This window comes from Cystoisospora suis (genome assembly GCF_002600585.1).
Source record: "Cystoisospora suis strain Wien I chromosome Unknown contig_3359, whole genome shotgun sequence".
NCBI lineage: Eukaryota > Apicomplexa > Conoidasida > Eucoccidiorida > Sarcocystidae > Cystoisospora > Cystoisospora suis.
The window spans coordinates 28,805-52,490 of NW_027156154.1; the positions used below are offsets into that span (position 1 = coordinate 28,805).

The window sequence follows — 23,686 nt, forward strand, 5'->3', positions numbered from 1 at the left end:
GGAAGTGAAGAAGACATTGTGCGGGGTCGAAACCTGACGACCAAAGAAAAAAAAAAAAACGGAAGCTAGCGGTTATGCTTCTGTACTTCCTCGTCGGTCGCATGCGACAGACGTCTCGTACTGTTCACACGCGGTTACACGTCCTTTCTCTCTTACCAAAGGCATACGGCCCTTGCGATATGTATGAGTCTTGGGATGATAGGTAATAAGGAGGCATACCCACTCACTGCATAGGCCAGCGGAGCATACGGTATACCGGAAGAAGTCAAGGACTCAACGTGGGTGATGGTACCGCTGAAGATCTTAGGTGCTGCTGCATTTTTATAAGCGGCTCGTCTACCTCCTAACTGTCCCCCGCTATGTCAGTGCAGATAAAGGTTGGCAATCTGGTCGGTTACCATCTTATCACTCCTACAAACGACGGCGCTCCGTACAATAGAAAGACAGCTCCACCCTGTTCTGTGCTACAGCTGATATTCATACGCTGTCTTCGTTGTAGAAAGGAGGGAAGCACTGCCTTCTTGAAAAGTTAGGCTTACAGATCGGAGTTCTAGTGTCACGAGATATCGGAGAAAGTAAGTCACACGGAAAACATCAAGAAAAGCTGTTGCAAACAACATATTGTAGGACGGCGGAAAAAACGAAGGAGATCTGTATCCAGCACCAACCACATTACTAAAGAATCTCCTGATATGCGCACGATCTCATAGTCATACTGTCTGTATTCCTCACTATAACAAAGACACAACAAGAACAACAGGAATCGCATGTACTTCAATATGTGTCGCCTTATATGCGGAGCAAGAAAAATCCCTTTCCATGCCCTTGTCCGTCGATCACGCAGGTTATAGAAACATACATACCACTGAAAGAATCTTCGTCAATTCGATTCCCCTTGAATTACAGAAAAGAACGCAGCCACCCAAGGAAGCATAATCCTCACTCTTGGTTCCACTTTGCATATACAAAACAACAGAATAAGATGAAACTTCTTCGAATTTACTGCAAAGTTCCGCGCTTTACTCACATACATCACGCAGCTGTTTTGTTCTTATCTCATGATGCTAATAGTAGGGCTTTCCTTTTCTTCTGATCCTCAACAGAACAATAAAAACTTGCTTACCTACAGAACAATCTGGATGAAAAAGACACGAAACAGACCTTTGACTGGTTCATTTCTAAAAGTTACTCTAAACAGTTTACTTTATCGATACATACATACATACAGACGAGACTACGATGACGATGAGCCTTCGACACAGCAAAAAAGAACATCCTGCTCGGGGCTGCGTCAGGCATTCTTTCGGAATGGCTAGCACTCCTTCCCCCCCCCTCCCTTTCCTTCGCTTCACTCACACAGTAGATCAGCTCAACACATATTTCTTGGTGGACTGCATAAATTCCTCACTTCTTCATACCACGAACAGATACATACACAGATGTACATATACACAGCCACAGAGAGCGACACACACGTCACTACATGGTACATAGATAGATAGATAGCATAGGCTGCGAACCCACAAACATTCCTTGGAGCCTCCCTCGAACACATCGAGTGACAGACGAGACTAAAAGTGAAAAGAACAGAAAGATTTTTATTTCTATAAGGGGCGCATTTATCCACGCGCGCTGTAAAAGGGATAGAGAGGGGAAGAACAAGAAACTTGTCCGCTTTCTAAAACTGTTTCTAACACTGTCATTAGGATGACTAGCCACTACTCACAACACTCGTGAATAAGACAGGACTTGCTTTATTCTTACATGAGGAGGACAGCAGGAGCCTTTTTTCTTTTCTTGTCTTTTTGATGAAATCTTCGAATCCCTACCGTCTAACCTCTGAGCTCTTCCGGAGGAATCTTCTCGGTTCCCTAAGTAAAAGCGCGTGGCTCTTCCAACGCATGCTAGAGCTCACTTAGGATGAGAATCCACTAACGTTCCTTGTAGCCTTCCTCGAACACATCCACGTTATGAAATCGACGTCTTGCAAAGACAAGGAAGGATGCGACACGACTGAATGAAGCAACTCTCCAGCAAGAGCCATTTCCACTTTGATACCAAACCTGACTGAAAGATCCTCTAGACTTCACGTAAACGAAGAAGAGAAGGGAACTCATGGGCCGTCACACTCACTCTCGAACTCAGCTTGGTTTAGAAAGGTTTCGGAGAAGCCACTTCAGAATAGAAAGAAGAGATGCAAACCAAGTAGTAGAACGAGATAGATAGTAAAAAAGAACATGCTTATTTGCTATCGGAATAAGGAGGTTCATTTTGGTGTGACCAAACTCCATGAGATCAACGAGAAGAAGTAGGAGAAGTCTGATATGATCAGAACTCCCTTTGACTCCAAAAATACACATAGACACTCCTGTCAGGAGAGGTGAAGACACAGTGAGACGATCTAAGAAGGGACGAAAACGCCCCGAAAAATCTTTTTTTTCTCTTTTTTGTCTCTGTTCTATGAACATGGTCACTTGAACTTCTCTATAAAACGAAGTCGTTGCTTGCCTTCTCTTCCGTTCTCTTTTCAACTACACACATGGATGTACATGGTGATGTATTTTATCACCTCCCACCTCTTCGAATAGAACCATAGTCATGTGATGTATACACCCCCCCTGTGAAAAGAACTTCTCGTTCATCTGACTATCTTCAACTCTATCAGAATCAGTCAGAAGAGACCCGTTGATCGAGTTGAAGTACTAACAGGAGGCGCATAACAAATCCAAGACTAGATCACAGATCATACATGCATGCTGCACTGCGCTTTAGGTAGCATGTATACAGATATACATGTATGAACGACACTGACGATCTTTCATTGCCGTTTGACTAGAACAGAGAGAATAGACTCTCTTCAACGTGTTGTTCTACAGTGGACTTAGCTAGATGAGGCGTCTATAACATACATGACTGCCCTAGTCAGACACTCTCTGAGAAGTGTCAAGCAGACCATCGAAGAAAAAAAAAAATCCTTCTCATCCTATCACTGACGAGAAGGAAGAAAGGAGCTTCCTTTCAGGTTCCGCTGTGGACGAAAGGAGAAGCTGAAATACCTATCATCTGCATAAAAAGAAAAATTCAAGTGATACGGAAATGACTAAGTTGCGGGTTCTTACGGAGATCTCCTTAGCTTAGCTCTCATGGTATCGCTGCAGCTAGGTCGGATCACCTCCATGAGAGAAGAAGAAGGAGGGAGACAAGGACACTGTATAGAGTACACACATCCTTTGTCGATGCACGGGCGATCTAAAAAAGTCTCCTCGAGTCCGGTCACCGATGACGAACAAAGTACTCGAGAAGAAAGTGAATGAGAAGAGAACGAGGAATCCTAGCTTTTTTCACTGAGAAAGCATGAAAGAAGAGACTGTGTCTTTTCATATACATGAAAAGACCAGTGAGGAGGAAGCAGAAAAGATGTTCTATACTTGGACTTGTTCAACAGACATTAGGAATGGCGTCAAGAAAGGACACGAAGAACGAAGACACAGCTCGCTGGGGTGAGTTCCCTTCTCATGAGGAAGAACCGAACCGCGAGATATTGATTATGTAAACATGATTCGAGCCGATGTACAGACAGATGGAGAAAGTTTTTCCAACAGAGAAAAAGGATTTGTCCTTAGCATCACAGGAGGTCGTCCGGTGAGGACGACGACTGCTGCTTCTCTTAGACAAGAGAATCTGTCAGCAGGAGTAGAAGACCTATGATGCTCTACCGGTACGTAGTCGTTTTATACCCTCATTCACGCACGCACACACACTATGAACACTGGGAGGGAAAGAAAGGCTAATACTAGAGGGATTCTTCTTCTCCCGGATGGGTGAAAGAAAGCATATAAAGTCAGTAGCAGACAATTTCACATCTACTTTAGAGACCATGACGATGGTTACATAGTAAAGAAACTCAACGAGCCACCACACTAAACATCGACAATATGTCCCTAGAAAAGCGGAGGGAGAGCCCGAGACACATGGTGACAACGACACATTGTAGAGCTTCATTCACTCTTCTTTTCTCCCTTCCTGCCTTTCTTATCCTCCTCCCCCCCCCCTTGGAGTGACTCCATTCCGATGATCGTGGTCGTCCGTATGTCCACCGCCTCCACTAGCACAGCTCCCGTTATCTGCGTACCCACCCCCCCCTAGCGATCCAGATATACTCTCTCCACTTCCACCTCCAGGAGTTAACATCTGGCTGCTATTACTATTACTTCGATGAATACCTTGTTGATCGCCAGCTCCTCCCCTTCCAACACAATTCAAAGCAACATGCAATAGACGCGCTTGCCCTTTGGGACCGCTTGATGAGGTTCCCCCTCCGCCACTCCTTTCCATCATAAGAAGACTTGGAGGTGGCACCCTCCGGCGATCTCTATCCAGTCCTGATCCAAATACACCGCTTCGGCTACTGCTACTACCTCGGCTACATCGATTCTGCTGGTAGTAACTCGAAGTGCCGTCATTGTTATCTTCATCTCCTCCTCCTCCTCGTTCAAGTAAAGATGAAGGAGAGACTTGTTGGATTCCTCCTATGCCTCCACTCGTGGTCGTAGTAGGACTGTTGAAGTCAGTTGCACAGGAAGGACCTGAGGGAGAACCTACAGCAGCAGGGGCACTAGCTGAGGAAATTCCATACAAAGGCGTCTGTGTGCATCGACTACTACTACTGGGGGGTCCCAAGAGAAGTTGGTCGCCATGAGGAGAACAAGGATGATGATCGGAAGAACCTCTTCCTCCCCCTCCACTCCCAAGTACAGGGGAATCCCATACCTGTGCACAAGGACTGTTCTGACTGCCTACACTGCTTGGAGTATCAGGGACGAGTCTTTTCACGAGACGCCAGTGGACTTCTTCGACAACCCGATGACGGCTACGAAGAGCATCTCGATTGTTACTGTTGTTTGAATAGATAGGAAAACCTGAGCTTCCAGCAGATGAAGATGATGAGATGCTCTCCCGTCCTCCACCTCCTCCTGCAACACTACTCCTACTACTTGTACACTTACTACTTCCATGACTACTACTCGTATTGCTGTAATAACCGGACCCCCCATTCTCATACGCTAGAAGACCTTGAGAAGCTTGCGTGGCTCCTCCTCTCCCTCCTGCATTTGTCGTTCCTTCTCGTGAACTTCGATGAGAGGATAAGAAAGAAGAATAAGATGATCGATTGCCACTTGCTGTACCTGAAGAAGTCGTCTGATGGAACCCGCCACTACTATTTCCCCCGCCACTACCACAACCTCCTGCACTTGTAGTGACCCCCCTTCCATTGCTACTTCCTCGACTACTACATCGACTACGCGTACTACTTCGACCCGAAAGTCCATCTCCTCCACCTCCACGTCTCTCGCTTGCTGAACTTGTTGGGAGTGACGAGGAATAGAATGGGCCCCCACTACTGCTACTCGAACTTTGTCCCCCTCCTGGACTTGATAAACCCCCGCCAATCCCACTTGAATGTTGAGATTGTAAAGGAGATAAAAGAGAACCGTCGGTCGTTGTGTTAGATCCTCCTTCCCCTCCCCGTTGCTCTAATAACTTCTGGCGTCGCAGTGCACCCGGGACATACAGAAGTTTCTCCGCTCGATGTTTCAATGGAATCCGTTCTCTTGCAACTTTACGAGCGCTGCTACTTCCACTGCTACTCGTCGTTCCTCCTCCTCCTCCACCTGTATCTCCCCCTCCCCCCTCACTCCCTCTCCCTCCCTGACTGCGTGAATTCTCGAGTTCACTCCCTTCGACTCCCGTACAAGTACTACCACCCCCACCACTCACGCTCTGGCTCGGCGTCGTTGCCCCGTCGTCAGTGAAGTTCGTTTGGGGACTCGCTAAATCTGCCTGACTTGTCTCTCTCTCTTCTCTCCCTGGGGTTCTTGCACTTTCATGACGGGGAGTACATATGCGGAATCTCTCTTCATCTCCACGGCTACTCGTACAGCATGTCTGTTCAAGACCAAGACGGCCACCCCTACTCGACACGCCACTATGGTAACGTGGAGGCTGACGAAGATGGAGGGAACGTCCCTGCGTTTCATCATCGTGATGGTGCTGGTGATGGGAATGACTCGTCACACTCGTTGAGGGACTTTCCCATGGCTCACTCCGTAACGACCCCACAAGGAGTAAAGGATCATCTGTACGTCGTAAGGGCTCATCTTGTGCCGATTCTTCGGCTCCACTATTCCCACCGGACGACCCAAATGACGAAGATTGTGCAGTACTACTACGTACAACCGGAGGGCTTACATTATCACTTGTCAGACTACTGATTCTCGAAGGGCGAAGATTGTCACGACAGTAATTACGGGATTCATGTGAAGAATAACCTGAAATCCATGGCTCTTCATAGGCCTCGGCACTCGTCCCCACACTATTCACTCTTCCCCTATTGTCTCCTCGCCTCACTCGACCTCCCCCACTTCCTCTCTCCTGGTGTTGTTCAGGTATCATCATCCCTCCACCTTCCCCTCCAGCGGGTGTAGCTGACGCTGAAGACCTGCTGCTTTCTCGGCTGTAAGCACCACTCACCTGCCCCGAAGGAGATTCCTCGAAGCTACTACGAACACTGCATAGACTACGGCTACTACTTGTCGCGTCTCTACTGTATCGTGGAGCCAGAGGACCACAGGTACTTCCTCCCTGTGTGACACTGCCGCTCCCTGAGCCCCCTCCTCCGCCTCTTTCTTCTGAACGCCCTTCATGCCGCTGCTCCACATCTCCTACACTCTCATTGAAGAAACTTTCTGGTCCCCCCCGTCCCGGAACAAAGGCAGGAGACGAAGTCATCGCCCGACAGCTTGGGATGTCTGGAAGGGTACCAGTAGAACACCCTCTAGATGGACTTGGTGTTTGTAACGCCGCCTGGAGAATGCGATCCGTGTTAGGCGTGTTAAGAGAAAGGTTCGATACACTAGTGCTAGCACCACTCCCACTTTCACGGCGAGAAGAAGTAAGTGGAGGTGAAGAAGCAGAAAAAGAGAGATGTCTCCCCGACGATGAGACCCCAGGAACAGCTAGAGAATCGAAAGAAGCCCCTGACGACCCTCCGCCCCCTGATGCTGTCCCACAAGGGGGAGGCGTATTATAATGAGTCGCATCCCCTGTAGAATTGCTGGAGGCTTTTGAAGCTCTTGCACTCGCATTGGTTGAGCTAGCCAACTGATGACGTTGATACTGAGGGTGACTCGCATCTCCAGGACGTGATGGGAGACTAGAAGCACCAGCAGCAGTGGAAGACGAGATAGGTTGAGTGGTATAAAATGGACTTTCGCCTGAAGCTCCGGTTGTTGCAGTAATGGTAGCTGCAGCATTCGTCAGTCGTGTTTTCTTCTGACGAGTTGAGCCCACTACTAGGCTACCTCCCATTCCGCTGCTAGCACTGCTAGACGATGCCCCACCACAAGGAGAAGACAGAGATGAAGCTGGAGGAGGAAAACTATCTCTTCTTATCCTGGCTAGTCCTTGATTCGTATCGCCACTTCCTTGACATCGAGATGGAGAACTTCTTTCAGTGTGGAGAATCACCGGAGGAGCTAAAGTCACATCGTATCCTCCCCCCCCTCCATCACGACTGTTCGATTCACTAACTGTCCTCGTACACGCCATGGTTGATAGGGAGGGCGGACTGAGTCCACCCACAACTGCAGTCGCCCCTGTTGTCCCTATAGAAGGAGGCATGCTTGTATGGCCAGTGATACTACTGCCACTACTGCTTGGAATTCCAGTATGGCACGACTGACGAGAGAGATATCTCACATTAACTTCTTCTGCCACATGACCCTGACCGTGTGGGGCGGCAGAGCTTGCATAAGAAACTGAAGCCGGGTAAGGGACACTTGTCGGTGGCGGTGGTGAGCCTCCAATACTAGCAGTATGAGGCAAGGAGACTCCATGATGATGATGATGGTTATGGACTTCTAATTCCCCTACTCCTCCCCCTCCATGGACAAGAGCATCTCCTCCTGCTATCAATCCTGTCGATGAGATGATTCCTCCTGGTCCTTGTTGCAGTCTATGGTGTCCCCCTGCCCCTCCTCCTCCTCCTCCTGTCACACCATGTCTTAGTGGCGCTGGATGTTGCTGTTGCTGTTGTTGCCGTTTGCTGGTGTTATGATGGTGAATGCTACTACTAGTACTAGTAGTGGAACTACTACTACTACTAGTACTTCCCCCCACAGTCGGTGACGCCCACGTGCCTCCGCTCGTCACCCCTGCTGGCACCTGTTGATCCATCACTACATGCTGCTGCTGCTGTTGAGGCTGTGCACCTCCTCCTCCTCCTGCTCCGCTCCAATGAGCACTTGGTTGTGGCGGAGATGAAGCAGACTTCGAGAGTGTTGATGTAGGTGGTATGCTTCCTCCTCCTTGCTGCTGTTGTCCTCGACTGATACTATTGCTGATGCTACCCATATGAGCTGACTTCCTCATTCCGATACCACTACTACTCGAGGCGACACCCTCCAGTGTGGGTGCCGCTCCACCATAGAAGGTTAAAGGACCACTTGGGCCGCCGCCTGGAGTTGTTTCGTGGTGATGGTGCGGGTGATGATGATGATGATGCGCTTCACTATCACCGGGACTGCTACTACTACCACCACCTGTGGTGATATGATGATGATGATGATGACGAGAATCCTTCTCCTTGACTTGTAATGGCTGCGGCTGTTGCTGTTGTCGATTGTTGCTGTTATGCTGTACTGCCGCTCCTCCTCCTCCTCCTGAGGTTCCTGCTACTCCTGCCATTCCCATAGTAGCGGCTGGATCGGCTAGCGCAACCGCTGTCCCATGAGAAAGATGATGAGGAGCATGAGGGTGATGCGGTGGAAGTAACGCCCCACCTCCGCCTGCTGTGGCAACCGTCGCAGTGGTAGGAGTAGGAGCTACGGCTGCGGGAGTCGTGCCAGGTCTCGCGCGTACGGGTGGACGAACAGACGTTAAACCATTGACAGCAGCTAAGGCATGCTGAGCCGGAAGCCCTCCATTCATCGCAGCTACGGCAGCAACCTGAGCCAACTGTTGCTGTAGTAATTGCTGCTGAATCATTTGCTGATGAAGCATCTGCTGTTGATGCTGGACCAGAAGCTGTTGTGGTGTCACAGGCATAAGAAGAAGAAGCTGTTGTTGAGCTGCCTGGATTTGATCTATTGCCGTCGGAGCGCCTCCCCCCATCGTCGCTAGCGGAGGCATGGCTAGTTGAGGCGGTGGTGGTTTCTCAGGTCGTTGCGTAGCTCCAACAAGTGTCCCTCCCGCGCTAATATGTTGACTAGGCCCTGGAGGCTGTTGCAACTGCTGTTGCTGTGGTTGTCCTGCTAAGCCCCCTGCCGGCCATGAGACAACGTTTGAAGGGACAACAAGGCCAGCTCCCCCTGGTGTTACTCCGGTAGGCATCGGGGTAGGTGATGTAAGAGTGGCAAGTGAAGTCCGTACAAACGATGTATGGTTTCCATCACTTGCTGTCTCTCTCATGGTGGCGACTGTGGCTGAGGAAGAATGCCCTCCCCCTGGATGAGATGTCACATCTGCTGTATTAGCCGTTACACTTGTATTAGTAGTGGTAGACACGCCCCCGGTAGTAGCAGTCCCCGACTCACAAGCCTCATTGGTAGCAGAACGCGAGGATGCCTTCAAAGGTTTCTTCACGAAGACTCCCGTTTCACATTTCTCTGCTGCGACAGTCAAAGCCGCAAGAGCGGCTAATGCACGACGGTGAACATCATCCACTTTAGAAGTAGATAAAGAGGAATGCAGTCTCTCGCCAACTCCTTCATTTCCTCTGCCCTGTTGAAGCGACGCTATTTCCGCGGCACTTCCTCGTTGTCGATTGGGAATCTCCGGAGAGGTAGACGCTACCCCAGATCCAGTTGAAGCTGAGGAGAGGCCTCGGAGAGACTTTCGAAGTTCTGCTTCAGCATGGTCGACAGCCCCCGCAGCCGTAGGTACCCCCGTTACACCGCAGTGACGACATCTCCCTACAATAGGTTGCAGAGGGGTTTTCATAGCCGCATGCAATAGACTCTGAGTCTTTGCTGCAGTCGTATGAAACCAAGGTGAACATGCAGCTAACCGATGTAAGGTGTAGATTCGCGCCATCTCCCACGAGGGAAGAAGAAGTAAAGGAGCTTTCACATCCTTAGGTGAAGGAGTAGCTGAAGAGAAGAAGTCTGTCTCACCGAGAAACGGAGATAGAAGTCCTCGTACAGGACGTGAAAGACAGGAAGGCATTGAACATCGCAAGACAGTCACCCTTGTTACGAAATTACAAGGGGAGAAGAGAACGGGATGATCTCCTGGATCAACAGGGACAAGTATAGCCGGGTGGTGTCCCTCAACAGAAAATAAAGAACCTTCTTTTTCTTCTTCTTCTTCGTCTTCTCCATCTTCCTCTTTCTCTGGAGACATTCCTGAAGTCCTTTCACTATCTTCAATACATTCTCGAGGGCTCATCACATGATGTGAAGCTCTTCTCTGTGAATGTCTTTTCTTTATTGAAGACAAAGGAAAGAGGAAATGCGGAAGCGCAGGAATACTTTCTTCCCCTCCTTCACCTGTGCATGCTGTTCGTCTTCCTTCTCCTCCCTTTGTTGCATCATCTAAGTCTCCCTCTGTTTCTCCATCGTTTCTGTCGGCTCTTTCAAAGTCTTCCTCTACTATCGGATTCAATCCTCCCCCTCCTCGGACAACTCGATCATCCGACCTTGCTAGTATCGCCTTATTCCCCGTCCCCTCTTCTTCTTCCTCTCTTCTCTCTTTTTGTAATGAAGCAAGCTCCACGCCAGAGCCAACACCATCCACTCTTCCTTCCTTGAGCTGCCTGATCTCATTTGCCGCTTGGTCTGTATCTAACCCGAATCCCCTCTTTCCGACTTCCTTGTCGGTATCCACCGCGAGGCATGTCTTTCTTCTATTCCTAAGCGATTGATGGTGCATCTGTAAACAGAATCGCTGAAGCTGTTGCACACTTACGAGAAGATATAATCTTCCATGTAAGGTACTACGTACATCACGTCGGCTAAGGAACTGCGTACTCCACCATCCTCCTTCCTGGCATGTCTTATAGCTTTCGATGACGAAGATCCTCCCTTCAAGTACCGCAAGCAACCAGACTTTTGACGTAAGAGTCGAAGGACGAAGAACTTGAATGCGTAGTGTATCTGCTAAGGCTGAGACCCAGGGGATTCGATAAAGTCTTAAGTACGAGAAGTCACTAAAATAAGGACTATCATTCCCCCTGTTCTCTTCTTTCTCTGCACCCTTCTTTCTCATCGACAAAGCCGTTGTTCGAGTCGGGCTTGATTGTGGTTTACCAATGTCTGCTGAATCGACAGATGTGTTGTTGCTACTCGTCGATGAAGAAGATTCTACATCTCTATGCTTCACAGCACTTCTTTCCTTCTCTCGACTTGTACTACTTCCCCCACCACCATACTCACAGAGACTCTCTCGTCCTCCCCAGGGACTGTATTCTCCTTGCATCATCACATCCATTGTAGGAGGTACTTGAGGAGAAGTGAGGAGATCTTCTCCATCATTCATCATCTCTCCCTCAGCCTTCTGAAAGCCTGTCTCCTCCTCATACGTAGCAGGAAGAAGATATCGATCATCGGAAATTTCATCGAAGATCGCAGCAACCCCCATGAGTAAATCTCGTCGAAAAAGCTGAAGCTCATGTGTAAAAGGAGAAGGTAAACATGCAAAAGGTGAAGATCTTGATGGCGACGATGATGTAGCTGTTGCAGATGTTGCTGGAGGTAGCAAGGACGAAGGTGAAGAAGAAGAAGATGATGAAGATGATAAACTGACTCCCCCATCTAAGTCGCTCCCACCACTACTCTTCATATCATGACTTCCTTTCTCTTTCAAACTTTGAGAATGAACACTGTTTGTCTCTCCTTCCTTCCTTTCCCCCCCTCCTCCTCCTACTCCTTTTCCGTCTGCTGCTGCATTCGCTTTCTTGTCCCCTCCTATAGTAGGCGCTGTAGGGACAGGAGACTGGACCTTCTGGTGTAATATGCGTAACTGATGTAACTGCTGTTGTAGATGCTGGTTAGCGACTTGACTATGAAAGACCTGTAAGAGTAGATGAAATCGATTGACAGCTCGTAAAAATGAATCTAAGAGATGAGCTGCTCTACCTAATTCATAAAGATATACCAACCAGGTTGCACTGCTCACCTTTGCAGCAAGATCTACAGCCGCTTCACCACCTCCTACCCCACCACCAGTAGGGATCCCCCCTACCTCTCCACTCCCAGCAGATGCCCCTGACATCATACTATTAGCTACTCCTATCCCGGCTCCCAGCACACCTCCACCTCCTCCTCCTCCTAGACTATGTAGATATGCGGCGTTAGTTTTAGGATAATCATATACAGACAAGAGATCATCCCAAACGCCACCGTGACAAAAACTTGAAACGATACGTAAGGCTGCTTCTTTAGATGGCTTGGGCGCTGAAGACACTAGAAGGGGAGGACTCGTAGATGATGTATTCGAAGGACTTCTCCCACTTATCCCCCCTGCGCCTGTCCCTGTCATACTTTGTTGAGGATTACTATTTGTATTATCACCACCTCCGACTCTTTGAGATTCTCCAGGTACAGGAATCGTAGGAGAAGCACCAGGGAGGCCGCCACGCCCTATGCCAACTCCTCCTCCAGGAGCTGAAGCAGCATGACGAAGAGTACTATGACTTCTGTTACTTCCATCATCGCCAAAAGGTGTCATATAGTTGTTTTGACCACCTGGAGGAGGAGGCACGGCCCCACTCCCCGGATGATGGTTCATATGATGGCTACTACTGTAGGATGTACTACCATGCTGTTGCTGAGAGCCTTGAGCTGACAGAGCTAATAAGGACCTCGGGAATGCAGCTGCAGCTGCGGCAGCCGCTGCAGCTGAGGGGGGGGAGCAACAGATATAGATCGATTGTGAGAGACAAGAGCGATTTCTCAGATGAGCGAAAAACTGAAGGAGTGAAAGTAATAAAGGAAAAAAGGAAGGTAGAATCGACCCAGGAAGTCCCACCATAGGAGCAAGAAAGGCTAAAGGACATGACAGACGGAGAGATGACGGAAGAAGACCTCCAGGCTGCCATCCTAAAGCATTCAAGCTGTTTTTGCTCTTGTCAATCTTGTGGATATCTTCGTGATTCTGAGAAGAGGTTATTGATTGACGTCCAACGGAGCTGCTACCATCATCGCTCTTGTCTCCTTTGCTATGGCTTCCCTTTGTAAGAAAGTCTCCTGCCCCTATATACGCCGAAGAGGAAGGAAGAGATGATGTCGAATGCCTTTGACCGGAAGAACCAGGAGGAAAATTCCCATTCCCCTGTTGCTGAGAATAGGCAATATCTTCACTATCCCGTCGTCGATCTTGCCCTCTTGTATCCTCTCCACCGTTCAGGTGATTCCCTTCTTGTTGAGCGAGTTTCTTTTGATTCTTCTGTAAGGTCTCCTGCAACAATCGATTCTGTTGTTCTAAGTGCTGTTGTTGCCCTCCCTGACAGAAGTAGACAGCTAGCATCATCCAAACGATACTTGGAAGCCCTCCTTCTTTCATCGTAGGGAGTTTTCGATTTCTGACCCAGACTTTAAGTAATCTCATGAGAGGTCTCAACTGAGGACGTTGCTGCAATACGTAACTAAAGAATTCGGAGTGCCATATACTATTACTCGTGTTCACACTTATATCACAGACAACTGAAGCGTCAGGTGTCCGCAATGTTAGAATAGGCACACGCGCTGAGTCGACAAGTTGTAGCTGTACGGTACGAAGAGGCCAATCACTTCCAAGTAAAGGTTCTCCTGAATGAAGAAGCTGCTGTTGAACCGCTTCAATCATAGCACGGAGATGTTGGAGAACTCCTCGAGCATCTGCTGGAGGCGAAGAACGATCTAAGAGAACAACATCTAAGTCACTTCCTGCCGCATCGACATCATATGCTGTACTTCCAGCAAGATATAGACTCACTTCATTGCCTAGCACATTCTGAACGAAATGCACAAGAGAATTGTATAAAAGTCGCTTCTCATCTCTCGCTGATGCTGTTGGAGTCACATGCTGTAACAACTGCTGAAGAAGCTGTTCAGAAAGAAGAAGAATCCGACAAACTTGATGAGCGGGAGAGGAATGAGGTGCTAGTAGAGATCCACCAGATGATAAAGGCACAGCCGGTGACAATGAAGACGACGACGAGGAAGAAGAAGACGATGATGATGACGAACCTACGACGACTCCCCCTCCTGATCCTTTGCTTACTATGACGGCTCCTGAAGGAGGAGGAGGCGGCGGCGGAGGAGGCGACAGAACTGTGCGACCCCCACTTGAAGAAGATGATGAGGAAACTCCCGGAGAACCTGCAATCAAGTTTTTTCCACCTCCACCATCTCCAACCCCACCGCTACCTCCAGGAACACCTGCTGTAGAAGGGGTGAGACCAAGTCCCGGTTGACTACTCGCTACACCTGCAGTCGTTGAAGTAGACGCGGTAGACCCTACCTTCATACTTGAACTCTTCCCCCCTCCTGAAAGAGAACGAACACCTTGTTGCTGCTGCTGAAGCTGAGCTGGGCCCAGGTCTCCTCCGCCACGTGCCATGTGAGAGATTCCCATGTCTGCTCCTGGAGATGAACTAACAGCAAGACTACTACGGCCAGACGGCGGGACACTTCCATCACTGTATGTGCCCCCTGGAGTCGACGAGGGTTGTTTCTCAGCATGCTGCTGTGCAGACTGATGCTGGTGCGAGTGTGACTGCTGTGGTTGAGGTGTGTGTGTATGTTGTTGTTGTAGTAGTGGTGGTGGGGTTGGTATATGCTTCGAGTTGGAGAGATCTGCTGCTGACGTGACTACACGATCAGGTGAAGTCGTACCCGTAGGAAGTGAGCTATCCCCCGATACTTCTGGAGGAACTGAAGGTGACGAAGGGCTCGGGGGAGCAATTGGTCCCTCATCCACACCTCCAGATGTCGACGCCCGCTCTCCTGATACAGAAGGATCATGGCGAACTTCACTCATTACAGCACCATGACTACTACTAGTAGTAGTTCCTACATACTGATGAGAGGGGGCTTCAGTATGGTCGATATATGATCTACCGCTTTTCCCTGCTGCTCTCTCTACCCGTGCTGCACCTCCACCAAGTTGTATTAGTGGCGGTGTGCTGGAAGCAGAAGAAGACGTCCCGGAAAAAGAAGAGACCAAGGGAGACGTATTGTCTGCAGCCGGGACAGGCAACACCCGTTGGCATTCTCCCCCGCGCGCTGATGTGGAATGCGTAGCTCCTGGAGGGACATGACCTTTCGAACTAACAGCTTCCTCCCCCTCTACACCATGTGTATCATGAGGAGTCACGAGGAGATGCTGGCGGGGAGGCGAATGCACGCCTGTTGTCCTTTCAACACTGCGAGACGATAAAAGAGGAGCAGCGGAGTCGATTACCTCTCCAGCTACTCTTCCTATATTACCTACCAGCGAACTCCGTCCTGAACCGTCCAGTGGCCTTCCTTTCATAGATTCATGAGATGAAGCCCCCTGACCGGCGGCGGAATGAAGCTGTGAACGCTGTATTACCTGCTGTGAAGACGTCGTGATTGCTCCTCCTCCTGATACCATGGCTGACTCTGGAGAAAAGACCGTCTGCACCTCCTTGGTAGTAGTGATGGTAGTGTTCATTGATCCCGCGCTTATTGACGTCTCCCCTGGTGACTGACTTGAAGCTAGTTCTAGATGAGACAGTGCTTCTTGTTTAGCAGGATCACCGGGATCTCCTCGCGAAGATGGACCATGCCCTTGCGAATCATCAACTTCATTAGAGGGCACATAGCGATGGCACGCAGGAAATTCCCCGTGACGAATCATCTGTTTCTCTTCGGAATCGTGATCTGCTGCTTCCACACTTCCTTCTAAGAGAAACGCATTACGACTGTCCTGTCCTTCTACTAGAATACCTGCCTCACCGCTACTAGATCCCTCACGCGGCGAACGATCATTCGAACACGGAGAGAGACTGCAGGACGGTTGAAGACGTGAAGGCGAGGTGGAAGAAGAGGATACCGTCAGAATACCTTCTTTCCTTTCCAGGGAAACCTCACCACCTACCACCGAGTTCTTTTCACCCCCTGTAAGGATAGGAGGAGATGATCTGCTTCTCCTGTCAAGGCTCTCATGTGATGCCAACATACACTTGTCTCCTTCCATATCGTCATCTTTACTAAGACAAGACTCGTTAGACTGTGACTGCCTCTTCACTGCAGTTCTTAGACTCACTGCTGCTGCTTTCTCTATTCCTGCCGAAGAGCAGGCACCTGCGGAGAGTCCGCTGTGAGGTGCGTTCCAGTCGCTCCTGCCGTCCTGTATGTGGAAGCCGTTTTCACTGTCCTTCTTCCCTGCATCTTCATCCACCAGGAATATCGTACTCCCCTCTGTTCTTTCTTCTGACTCGGATTGAACTAGCGGTCCATGCCCGTGTACGGCATCTGACCCTGCAGCTGCTTTCACAAGGCTTCTATCTTCAATCAGTATGTCACCACCAAACGTTCTTCTTCCACTGTCTACCGCCTCCCCCCTTACCGGTTCATCGCTGTCCCTACTTTGATCTTCATCCGCAGCTAGAAAGTTGCCCGAACAGGCGACCTCCTTATCGTCACAGAAGTTGCCTTCTGCTTCACTTTGTCTACATCCTTTACATAACGAATCTCTATCATCCATCTCCACACCCCTTTCCATATGCGTGATCTCTATATCGTGGCTTCTTGTTTCTCTTCTTTCTCGCTCTTGTTCTTCTTCTCCTTCTCTCCCTTCGCTTTGTCCCGTTCTACGCGATGTACTCGACTTCGCGTTGAAATTAAGTGACGGTTCGCTTCTCCAGTCATCACCCCCTGAAACATGAAAGGGACTATTCCTCCCCTGCCGCTGCTGGTGTTCTTTCTCTGTTGCACTGCTCTCAGACCCACTATCTGAAGGAGACCCGTGGGGACAGCCAGAAGAAGATAACCCGCCTATTATATACCCATCTACACAGTCCTCTAAACCACCGCTAGCATCTCGACTAAGTGGAGCAGAAGAAGAAACATTCGTTGGCTCAGTTCCTCCTCCTCCCCCTCTTCCACCGTGTAACTGTCCCATCTCTTCGGCACATCCATCTCCTGTCCAGCATTCACGGGGGGTATGAAAAGAAGACGACGTAGGAATGGGTGTGATCACAGGGGGCTCCTCTGACAGGGGAGAACATGTACTTCGTTGTTGCTGCCTCCCTTCCTCAATCACATGTAGTAGAGAAGGTATAGATGGTGGTGGTGTATGAGATGCTTGACAAGGACCATCCGAAGAAGGAACTCCCCTGTTAAGGTCTTCTAAGAGAGGAGCAGCTGTACAAAAAGCCGATGAGGATGATGAAAGAGTGACTGCTGCATTGTTACTAAGCCTACCTTCTTCAGTATCTTGACTCCGAGCCCCAGATACCAACGAGCCTGGGTAAGAGGAAGAAGTGAGAGCTCCTCCTTCCGTTCCACCTTGTGGCTGAAGAGGCAAGACAGAAGCACCTGAATGTGGGGACATCGACGACGATTGTGCTTGACAAACGGACGCCCCCTGTTGTAAAGAAATACTAGATGTAGTCGTAAGCCTACCACACCTTTGATCACTTTCATCTCCATCTGAGGAGACAAGTCTGACGTCCATGTGGGCTCTTTTCTCATCTGCCTTTTGAGGGACAGACCCAGAAGAAAGAAGAAACTCATCAGGATTCCCTGGAAAATCCCTACTACCATCCTTCTCCTTCTCCTCCTTAAACATATCTCCTTCTCGCTCTCGAATAAACACTTTCTGATTCGATTGGAGATCTTCTTCGTCTTCTTGTGGAAAGCTCGACGCGCCATTACGAACATCACCACCCTTCTTCATGTTTCTCTCTTCCTCTATTGGCTGAGATCGACACTGGGCTACCTCAGTCTCCTGTCCTCCCCCGCTCTCCCCCGTCATATGCGGCGGCCACTGCCTTTGTCGTCCTTCTTCACTTCCCTCATGACCCCCTTCGTTCTCTACCCAATGCTTCCGAGGTGATTGACTTGCTGAACCCTTGGAAGAAGCATGGATAGCTGCACAAACATAATCCTTTTTCGTTGAGTAGATGAAGGACACGTCGCGACAGTCTGGTGTCGCTTCTTCGCCTCGTGACGCAGGAAGACATGACTCCTCGGCTGTATCACTGGGGAAACGTGGTCGACCAGGAGGAAGAGGAGAAGATGAAGTTGTAGAAGACTCCCCTCGACCAGAGTTACTACTCATACTATCCACCCCACTACTACTGCTACTACCGGTGGCGCACACTGACACACTCCCGCTTACGATTCCTTGTGAGGGGGGAGACCTTACAGAAGGCTTCATATCTATGGGGCCAGCACGTCTACTCGAATCAAAGAGCGCTTTTCCGTTTTCTTCAGAAGATACCAACAAGTTCTCTCCACTATCCGAAGAAGTATCTTTCATAACGCCCGCGCGTCCGCCACTGAGAGGAGTACTCACACCAGCTGATCCTGTCGAGAGCTCTCCTCTACTACTTCGATGATCACCCGAGCTAGGAGAAGGGCTATTGCTGCTAGAGCGGAGTGCGGGTGCTCCCCCTAGACTCAGTTCCTCACGTGGACTACTATAAAGAACAGAAGGATTGCCAACATGGTGACAAGGTGTTAAATTCCGGACCTCTTCCTCTTTTTTCTCCTCAAGACCATGTCCGCCTATGAGAGAGTTCTTCTCTTCACCCATCTCAGCTGAAGAAAGAGCAGAAGATTCTCTTCCTCCCTCTTTACCCCATGACCCCCCGTCGTCCCGACATCTCGATGTGAGGCCGGCATGATGAGGAGGAGGCGATGTGCACGATGGAGAGATACGAGGAGATGCTGACGGAGTATAGCAACTTGACAAGATGACGGAGGTTTCTGAACCCTCAAGGATGGACTGAGAATGTGTAGAAGGTGAGTCTTTACGTTTTATCTCAGCTTGAGTATACATACCCTCTCGTGATGCTTCTTCTACTTTCCTCTTTCCGTCTGGTGGACTACACACCTGACTCTTTCGTCTCACGTCTTCTTCACTTCTGTCAGGGGTGATAGAAATCTTCACCTCCTCACCCGTTGCAGACTGACTAGAGAAGCATGATGATGCTGAAGAAAATGGTGAGGAGAGTGTACATGACAAAGGACGAGGGAAAAACAAGTACCGAGAGGCTAGCAAGGCCTGAGTGCGTGGGCGTTGATAGAGACCAGCGATCTCTACAGCATCTGTCGACTGGAAAACCTCTCCACTTTTCTTTTCATCGGCATGACAGGAGAGCTGTTCAGTAGAGCATGAATCTATGTCCTCACCTCTCTTAATATTCTCAGCTTCACGTGGCTTGTGAGACATATCACTGCCTTCTGACAGGGGGGGATTCGTATCCTGTCCCTCGGTAACAGCCGGCAAGGAAACGGCAACATGCAAGACATTCTTGATAGGAACGTCAGTGGACTTCCTCCTCTCTTCACAATGGCTAGGTCGTTCTTTGATGGAACTTCGCTCCTCCAGATCGTCTGTCCTGTCTCTAGCATTGCAATTAGACTGGACGTGAGAAGAAGAGGACGAGGAGGAAGAAGATGACGGAGGAGCAGAGGAACAGGAAGAACAAGGCGGAGGAGGAGAAGAAGAGAAAGAAGATGACCGAGGAGAGGAAGCGAAAGACGAAGACGGAGGTGAAGAAGAGGAAGCGACGTCGTCCTTCTCATTCTGCTCAGTATCGCTCCGAGAAAGACTCCTTGTTCTTCTTGTTCTCTCATCCTTCGTCATCTCTTGATCTTCTCCCAGTCGCATCGGAGATGGAGATACGACCGAGTCCATACTCGACGGGAGAGCCATTCCCCCTCCTTGTATAGATATCTCTGAATGCCTATCTGTAGACTCTGACTGTGTGATCTCTGATGGATCTCTAGCACTGCTAGAACAACAAACTGACGATGAAGAGGATACGAAGTCTCGATCTTCTGTCTCCCTTCTATTTGAGCGAGGAGAATGACCGGTATGATGAAAGTTACTTTCGCCGCCGCCCGTGCAAGGGCAGCAACATCGAGAAGAAGACGGAGAGGAAGACGGTGGAGTACAATGCCCAGGTGTACATGCACCTGAAGCACTTGTCATTCCACGTCGGGAAGAAGAAGAAACAGCGCAGGAAGAAGAGGAAGACGAGCATGAAGAGGAGAAAGGCGAGTGAGAGGTACCGACGTGAGGCGAAGTTTTATCAGGAAGAGATACGGCAGCAGCTGATGACGATTCGCCCCGCTCCCTCGCTTGTTCATGAGAAGTTTGACGAGGACTACGAGGAGATCGGCGTGATGGTGATAGAACTATAGACTTAGGCTCAATGATGCCTACAGGCTCTTCAAACCCGGGGTGGTCAGAATAGTCACGTACCCCGCTGGATGAAGAAACAGTAAGATGACTTGGGATAGAATCGAGACAGATTCGTGGCGATAATCTTGGAGACGAAAGGTTAACACCTGGAGAAGATAAAAGATGACACGAAGAAGAAGATACGGAGGGTTCGACAACTGTTGTCTTTTCTCCTCCTTCTCTGAGATATGACTTCATTCGTTTCTCTTCCTTTGACGCTTCTTTTTCCTCCACCTGCTGTTGCACACTGGGACATCCTTTTTCCATCCCTATATGATCCGATGGGGTGTATGTACACCGGACTCTTCTCTCAGGCCGCGTACAACAGGCAGATGAAGAACATCCCCGATCATCTTTTTCCCCTCCTGAAGCTTCCCCCGTATTTCTTCCACTGACTACCTCGTCCACCGAATTGGCTGAGAGCACAGAACTGCTTCCTGGAACCCCCTTACAGTCAGAAAGACCTCTTCTCAATGGTCCTCCTCTGCCTTCTTGTCTTAGAGAAGAAGACGCTTCATCCTTTAGCGCCCCTGGATGTTCACCCTCCTCCACTGGTTTGCCTACCGAATCGAATGACGACGAAGAAGGAGCAGTTGTCTCCTCTGCTAAAAGAAGAGAAGAGAAAGTGTCATCTTTCCCTTCACTTTGACTTCTCTCTTTCTCTTGAGGAGTAGAGAATCGGGCTCCCGTAATGCCCTCCCGTAGTGAGCATTCTCCTGGAGATGTATGATGGAGTACTGAAGAGTCTGAATACGTTGCAAGATGACTCCTCTTACACATATCACCCAGCCTCTTCATCTCTTCTTCATAGGCCCTTGGAACACGACGACTACTGTTACTACTAGGGGAGCCAACCACATGACTTTCTTGGTAGTAAGACATGGTGAGGCGTTCTGGTCCCCGTCCTCCTCGAGCTGTTTCATTGGACATCGGAAGGATAGTCAAATCGACTCCTCCTACTGTTGAATCCGTCTCTTCTCTTCCTAGTGAGACACTGCTATTACTACTACCTGGACCCTGTACGTGAGAGTCTGGAGAGCCATCAGTCAAGAGAGGAGAAGGAGGAGGATGAGAAGGAGAGGAACAAGAAGAAGAATTACGAACAGCCAAGCACTCCTCTTCTTCTTCTTCCATCATAATACAAAGTCACAAAAAGACTAGATCTGCAGTCGTCTTTTGTCGTACCTTCGACAGCGCTCTTCACCTTGAGAGAGAGATGGATCTACTTGTATATACACAGGGAAAAGACAAGACTCTCTTCCCCACAAGAAAACTGGTGTTTCTTTTGATACCTCTCTCTAGCTCCTTGATGAGACAAAAAGCAAAGAAAAAAGAGACGCCAAGGAAGAGGGAATGGAACACTGGAGAGAACAGACAAGAAAGAAAGAGACGGCTCACGCCTCAAGGAGACACCCGGAGGAGAAGAACGTTGAGGGGGGAAGAAAGAAGAGATCTGAAAGCAGATATACACTCCGAGACCCACTAAGCAGAAGAAAAGATGCCTGCGAAACCCTCTTAAAACGACCAAGAGAGAAAGATTCTCAGCTTGTCACTCCGATGTATTAGAATAAGATCTCGCCCTAGTCCCTGCTGAAACAAGGAAAGAAGCCAAGATCAAAATGAGAGAGAGAGGAGACAGCAGAACACAGCCCTGCCTCGTCGTGCCAGCTGTACATACACTTGAACTTTTTTGATTAGGGTGGCGAAAAAAGAGGAGTGAAGAAGTCCTGACGAAGATCGAACTCTTTTTACCGGGAGAGGGACCGACTTCCTTTAGAAAGGAAGGAACTGGCACTTAATCTCCTTTCTGTCTGTTTATTCCGCTCCTTCTTCTTTACTCTTCTCTTAATTCACATGGTCATCATCGTGGCTGTACTTCTCTCTTCTCTTCTAATTCCTTTCCCTCCTCACATAATGATCAACTCCTCTTCTTGTACAGACCCACTTCTTCTCATCTGTTGCGATCAGCCACAACCTGAAAGAATACTCGACTACAAGGCGTCCGCCTTGCTTGAGAATGAAGATGTCTCGTCTTCTTTTCTCTTTACACACACTCATACACCATACCTTCTAGCAACAAGAAATGACGCGAGAATAGGAAGAAAAAAGCCAACCCGTTCCTCTCCTCGGGTATGGTGAAGAGAAAGGCAAGAAGGAGAATATCTAAGAGAAGAAAAAAACGACGCCCCCTGGAGAGGACAGCGAGCTTCCTGTCTCTCTACTACGTCAAGGGCTCGAGGTTCTTCACGACAACAAGAAAGAGAGAACTCCAGAGAAATCTTCTCCTTACTCCTCACGCACATCAATCTCGCGTGGATCCACCAGCTTCTCTCATCTCTTCTTCCCAACGAGAAGAAGAGACACAGAAAGAGAAAAAAGAGAGAAAACAGGGATCTTCCTCAAGTGACCGTCTTGTCTGTATCTTCACTCTCCTCTCCTTTCTTCTTCTTTTCCTTCACCTCTCCTTTTCTCCTTTCTTCCCTCTCTCTCTCTCTCTTTGAGCTCTTTAGAAAAAAACTGTTAACTACCTTTTTTTTTTATTAATGAAAAAACGGCAGAAGAACTTTTTTGGACTTTCTCTGTTCTACAAGAAAGAAAAGAAAGAAAAGAAAAACGGATGAGGTCAAATACAAACAACGATGATGGAATGCTGGGGGAGAGAAATTCAGAGAACTTCTCTTTAATCAACTAGAAAGCTCGAAGAAGAGACGTCGACTGATGCATGCACGCATGCGAAGACGTTCAGAGAGAAGACTTCGCAACGTGTAAGACCAACTTCCTTTGTTTTCACAGATGCTTTTGACTCATTTTAGAGAGATAGATGAAGAAGAGAGACGAGAAGAGAAACGAGAAGAACAACCTAGCTCTACCTAAAAAAACTTTTTAAACTAATTTCCATTCTGTGTGAGAGACGGCAATTCTTTTTATCTTTTTCCTGTCTTACGAGGTGTCTGTTTCTATGGAGAGACTTGAAGAATCTCGATCAGAAGAGACGAAGCAGTAGTGCTAGCTAAGTCGTTGAAACGTAGAGGAAGAGGGAGAAGAAGAAATAAAAGAAGAAGATTAAGAACGCTGTGTGTATCGACTCTACTGTAGATACAGGGAAAAGCATGCTGTCGAACTCTATGGAATCTTTCAGAGTTTGTTTCTTTCTGGAAGAAGAGGGAGAAGTTCTAATACTTTTCTTCTTTTTAAATGAGAGAAAGATGAAGTTGAAGGAAAGATGAAGATAAAGCGAATGAAGATGACGAACGAGTTCTTTCTT

General features: G+C 48.8%; 1 protein-coding gene across 1 annotated transcript; it reads right to left on the reverse strand.

Moving 5' to 3' along the window:
- Nucleotides 1-503: 503 nt before the first annotated feature.
- Nucleotides 504-23,682, reverse strand: CSUI_006592 (erythrocyte membrane-associated antigen). Its single transcript, XM_068066748.1, has one exon. The coding sequence runs from the start codon at nt 21,556-21,558 to the stop codon at nt 4,033-4,035; it is 17,526 nt and encodes a 5,841-aa protein (XP_067921278.1). The 5' UTR covers nt 21,559-23,682; the 3' UTR covers nt 504-4,032.
- Between the last annotated feature and the right edge of the window lie 4 nt (nt 23,683-23,686).

Bases quoted from the DNA above. Each gene is read 5' to 3' on its own strand.
- CSUI_006592 (XM_068066748.1), bottom strand. From the start codon at position 21,558: ATGATGGAAGAAGAAGAAGAGGAGTGCTTGGCTGTTCGTAATTCTTCT.